The sequence below is a fragment of the Malaclemys terrapin genome, chromosome 13 (genome assembly GCF_027887155.1).
Source record: "Malaclemys terrapin pileata isolate rMalTer1 chromosome 13, rMalTer1.hap1, whole genome shotgun sequence".
NCBI lineage: Eukaryota > Metazoa > Chordata > Testudines > Emydidae > Malaclemys > Malaclemys terrapin.
In genome coordinates, this window is record NC_071517.1 from 12701968 (window position 1) to 12707647 (window position 5680).

At 40.7% G+C, this 5680-nt stretch overlaps 1 protein-coding gene across 1 annotated transcript; it reads right to left on the bottom strand.

The window, feature by feature from the left end:
• Positions 1 to 838: 838 nt before the first annotated feature.
• WFIKKN2 (WAP, follistatin/kazal, immunoglobulin, kunitz and netrin domain containing 2) lies at positions 839 to 5112 on the bottom strand. The gene is made up of 2 exons (XM_054046697.1): positions 4912 to 5112; positions 839 to 2602 (listed from the first exon to the last, which is right to left on the bottom strand). Exons 1-2 carry the CDS (start codon positions 5110 to 5112, stop codon positions 1091 to 1093), a joined length of 1713 nt encoding a protein of 570 aa, XP_053902672.1. The 3' UTR covers positions 839 to 1090.
• Between the last annotated feature and the right edge of the window lie 568 nt (positions 5113 to 5680).

A 5680-nucleotide genomic window follows, 5' to 3' on the forward strand; every position in this document is an offset into this window, starting at 1 on the left:
GGGGGGAGTTCAGATTAATTGAAGTTTTTAAAGTGCACCCACTGGGTGTTTGTTTATGAATGTGTCTATAATGTGTGTATGCCACTCTGTTTTTCTCTCTGGGTGCGTCACATAATCGTTAGAATGAGTATGGCACTTTTCTATCTTTAATTTTATTCTGACTTCTATAATTCTACTCTGTTACCTGGAAAATCAGGCATGTTAACAATTAAGCAATAGATCCCCACACATGCTCAGATGCAATGGCCTTCCAAAACCAAGATGTCAGACATCCCACTTCCAAAGACTCTTCACGTTAGCTTTACACCACATTTATTTAAAATAAAAATAGGAACGTGCATTGAAATGAGTGGTGTTGATGTTGGACTCAAAACACTGTGAAATTGTGGTTTTGGCTTTGGACATGTATTTGTTTTCATGGCTATTAGACCCAGGATGATTGCCCCGTTTACTTCAATGTTTTTTTTCCCGTGAGTAAGGACTGCAGGGCTTGTATTCAAAATCGGCACAATTGAGAGAAAATTGCTATGTGGATTTCCATGAAAAGGTGAGCAAATTCATAATGCATAGGTTGGCTTGACATGTATAATTATAGTTAATATAGACAATAATTTACAGTTTCTTCTCTTGTAATGTACTTAGTGTTACCATGAGGAAACAGAAGTTTGTGACTTATGTTTAATGATTTACCATAACATTTCCATGCTGTAAGTGAAACAGATTAAATCGACAGTATGTGCAATTTAGCTATGTATCAATTAGCTACAAAAATGCTACGAATTTGGTCATTTATGTTGGAAACTACACAAGAATTATATAATTATTGCATAAATCAGCTAGTTAAATGGCAATTCTATACAAACAGGTTGATTTCAAAGTAAGATTAATAGCCATCCATTGATATTTTATGTGCTTGCCAAAGAGCATACTACATTGTTTCTAAGCATCATTAATCGATTAAAATAAGGGTTCTGCATATTACATACATTGTATCTTCAGACAGTAGCTTGTCTTTAGTTTCCACACTAGCCTTGCTTTTGTTAGCCTTATACAATACACAGAGCTGAAAGGCTGACACACGTGAGTAAGGTTAGTGTAGTCCTAAAAATTCTTTCAGAAGCTCACAGGTTTTCTTGTGGATGACTTCACGGAGCTTCCGTACACGCCGGACACTGGAGATGCCCACAAAGCTATCTGGCTGCAGGACGGCCATCCCATTGTGGACATCACCCATGATGATAAGCTGACCATCCACCGTGGTCATATTGGGGCATGGGCAGCTCCAGTCCATATTTAAAAGGGTGATTTCTAGAGGTTCCTTCCCCAGGAATTTTAATCCCATTTTTTCATCTTTTAGAATCTCCTCCACTGTCACCAACGCGTGTCCCGAGTCTTGGTCTTCGGTTAGTTCCGTTATACGGCCCAGGATAACAAAGTCGCTTTTGCAGAAGCTTGTCACCAGCTTTTGGCGAGGCTTGCAGGCTTTGCAGTGAGTGTTTTTAGGGAAAGGGCACATCTCTTCGCAGGCCTCTTTGCTCTCAAAGTTATTCTCATTGCCTCCGCAGCCACCATAAATGAAAGATTGGCATTGCTTTGTCAAACTGTTGTACGCCCATCTGGGCTCATAGGCTTTGCAATGACCCTGAAGGGCTGGCAGGTTGCAGATGTTGATTGGGCCATTCATACATGTTAACATACAGTTCTCATAGGTCTCAAAGTGGTTCAGGTTGCTATTACAGTTCCCATAAATGAATGTAAAGCAGTTGTTTTTCTTTGCATCATAATACCACCTCGTCTGCTCTTCCCCACAGTCTTCGCTGTCTGGCTGCTTCAGACACTCATCGGTTGGGAAATGGGTTTTGTTTTGGGATGCTTCTTTTGATGCAGGTTCTCCTTTGACAACTGACAATGGGAAATCAACCCTGAGAAGACCGCCGATGTTTTTTGCAGTGCATGTGTAAATGCCTGCGTCTTGCAGCTGGGTGTTATAGATAACCAGCTGGGCAATGTTGGTAACCACGACATTCCCCCTGACGTGATTCGGCCTCATAATGATTTTTTCCTTACCGTCTATTTGCTTCTCCCAAGTAATTTCTGGTTTGGGTCTGCCTGTGACATCGCAAAGAAAGCTAACAGTCTCTCCCACATAGACTGACTGATGGACTGGATTGTTAACTAGAGCAGGTGGCAGGATATCAACGATGGTTGTCTCTGAATAGGCTGTGGTAGGGCGCACTGTAGTCTCTGGTGGGATAGGGCTGGTATTTGGCCAGGTGAGATGGTACCGACAAGTGACTACATTTAGAGTAATGCCTTTGGTGCAAGCTTCTGCATCCATATAACACTTGTTGTAATAGGTGAGTCCATCGGAGGCACAGGTAAAGCTGGGCTCTTTTTCACACCTATCTTTGCATTTGCAAACAGGCTGTCCGTCCCAGATATCACACTCTGAGCCTTGCTGGATACACATGAAACGGTCACAAGTTGCCTCTTTAGGCATCCCGACGGGTCCTTTCTTCCCCTTGATGTCCATGTACCGAGCTGCCACGCAACTCTTTGTTCCACAGACATTAGGACAGCACTTCTCAAAGGTCTCACATTCCTAAGACAAAACAAAACAACCAAACTGTTATTGAGATGGTTTAAGAACTACAAACAGATGGAAAAATTCCTTCTTATGGTGGCAGGGTGCTTTTGCGATTAAATCAAAGGGGTAGGCTCCAGGGGACCTGGGTTTTATTTCCAGTTCTGCTGAGGACATCTTGTATGACCTAAGGTAAGTCATTTCATTTCTTTGAATCTCCGCTTGCCCATCAGGAATATGGGAACATCATCACTTCCCTATCTCAGCGGGGGTGCTGTGAGGCTACATTAATTGGGTTTGTCAAATGTTTTGAGATCTTTGAATGGAAGGTGTGAGAAGGGCAATGTATCATTATTTCTTAGCATCTAAAGCCACAGTAAATCCTTCACAAAATTATATTGAACATTTGGTTACAGAACTAACAGCAACCCCCACCCAAACAAACCCTCTTTTAGTGCCAAAGGACAAGCCTCCTGAAGTAAGAGCAGATGGAAAGTCTTATCATATGGTTATAGTCCTTAATCCCTTTTATTGTCCTCAGAAGTATGTAGAGTATTATTTGAATTCCCTGAGACTAGCAGCATACTCTTTGAGTGGAAACTGCCAAGCATCTTTAATTGTTCACAACATATTATAAATAGAATAGCTCAGAACTAAGGCAAAACTAAGTTCTTGCTCCAAAATTATTTTGTTTTCCATGGAAAACAAAGTATCCACTTATGGGCTTGCCATCACTTATACGTCTGTGCCAGACTTATTAAATGCAGCATCCGTGTTAAACATAATGTTATATCCAGTGTTGGTTATGGTCATTTCTAAATTGTGGTTAATTGTATTCATTGTTTGCCTTTCTAAACAGAAAATGTATTTGTTGTGTGGTTTGTAGAACTGTAGACAATACGTTGTTCATGGATTATTTTAATGAAACATGAACATTGTTACCCTATACAGAATAGGACAAACTCTACCCTTAGTTACACGATTTTGATCTCATTGAAGTCAGTTGGGCATCTCTGTAACTGATGGCAAAATTTAGTCCTGCTATCTTTTAATGCCATCAAACTAAACAGTGATATGCCATTATTCATGTGCAATATCCTTTCATTAACGGGAACTAGAGGATCTACTATTAGAGCTCCTTACCCATTTCTAACTATGCAGCACTATGGTCCAAAAGCAAATCTGCAAAACATAATGGACTAAACATAATGTTGGTGTAGCTCTAATGAAGTCATGAAAGTTATGCCGATTTACACCTGCTGAGGATCTGGCACAAAGGCTCAGAATCTGAATGAGACTCTGTGCTGCCACGCTGCGAACCTGATTTTTTTTTTGTCAAGTGGCTTCTGGATTTTCATTTTTTGACCAGGAAACTACGAAAGGAATGCCCACAACCTTCGAAAGAGAGTAGTAATCGTTCTTTAGTGCGCCTGATGGTTGAATTTAAAAGGCAACTTAATATGCCATTGTAATCAGAAAAGTAATATAAAAATAGCATCTTAATATATTAGCTCCTTTTTTGTCTCTAAACGATATCTGCTTCATTGACTGCCAAACATAAGCACAGCAGAAACTATCCAGTTAGTGGAAAGTGAACTGAATCTTTTCCTGCATCAAACTGTCAGCTTGGTTCTGACTGCAAAATCTTTCCTGCTGGGGATGTTGAAAGAAACAGAAAGAGCAAGTGTGGATTTTCAGATGCCATTGAGCGGCTATGCGGGCAGTTTTAAAAATGACCTTTTGACTTGTAAGCTATGTGAATTTTGATCTAGAGGCATCATATGAGAGAGCATCTGCATGGTTATTTTTACCATGTTATTTTTGGACTACAGTCAGATTTTACATTTCAGGTGTAGCAAAGGCTGGTGATGTGTATGCCAACCCACAGGCATCGTACAGAACTCCCTCTTGGGAAACATAACACTTGATGATGGCAACAAAGAATGATGAGGTTGGTGAAAATGCTAAAATGCAGTGAGCTGGCCAAATAACATGTCAAATTCCCAAGTTTAAGCTGTTGAGGTTCTCTTTGGTGATGCAGTGAGTGAGAAGGATGAACTATGGAAGCCATGTTGTCACAAAGTCATATGGTCAATTAAAGAAGTGACTCCATTAAAATATCTCTTGACTTAGCCAACTGGTCATCAAACATTTTTATAAACACAGTTTCAGTTAAACACATGAGTTGTCTGGATTGGATCATGTACACATTATCAATGCTCTTCCATTTATAATCGAAATAGACTGCAACAGTAAACAAACTAACAAACCAACTAACAAAAAATCCATTTCCCATGATGAAGCATATAAAAATGTGCATCACTCACCAGGTCTGTATCACACTCTCTCTTGCAGGTGCTCTGTGCATCTACCCACAGGTTGGGGTTCATCTCATTTGGACATATCCCAGCGTGAGAATACCGTATTGGAGGTAAAGCGTTACCCTCTAGAGGGACCTCCAGAAGCAACAGGACAGTGGTCTTCCCCAGAAAGATCCACATCCACCGAGTGAATAATACCAACAACATCTCAGAACTTCTCCAGAGAAACGTCAACAATTTGGTTGGGTTTGGGTTTTTTTGTGTGTGCCTTATATTTTCAAAGAAGTCCAAATCCACCTGCCCTCTATCCAACTTCTGCAGGTTTCCTTCCTGTCTTTGTTGGTAGTGCAGTCTGGTCTAGACCGCACTGGATTAAAGGTCTTAGGAAGTAACCCCCTTATTTTAAGAGAAATGCTAATAGTCCGTACAGAGTTAGCGATATTTATACCCTGCCTCCGTTTAACAAGTCGGAAAAGGTAAACTTGATTTCTTTGACAGGCACGCGTTTCCTATGTCCTGGTGGCAGTCAGGCAGATTTGTTGCAAGAAAAAAAAGCTGGAAAGAGTTTAAAAGGCTGGAACTGGCACGGTGGGACCCCTGCATGTTTCTGAATGCAAGGAGGCCTTCTTAACCCCTTTAGACCTAAAGTACTTCCCTACGCTAGGAATGGCATTTACTACTGAAAGAGTGCTTGTCTAAATAATATGAAGCCACAATCAGAGGGATTTCTGTACACCAAAGGAATACACAATCACGTGTTTAAAAGAACAACTAA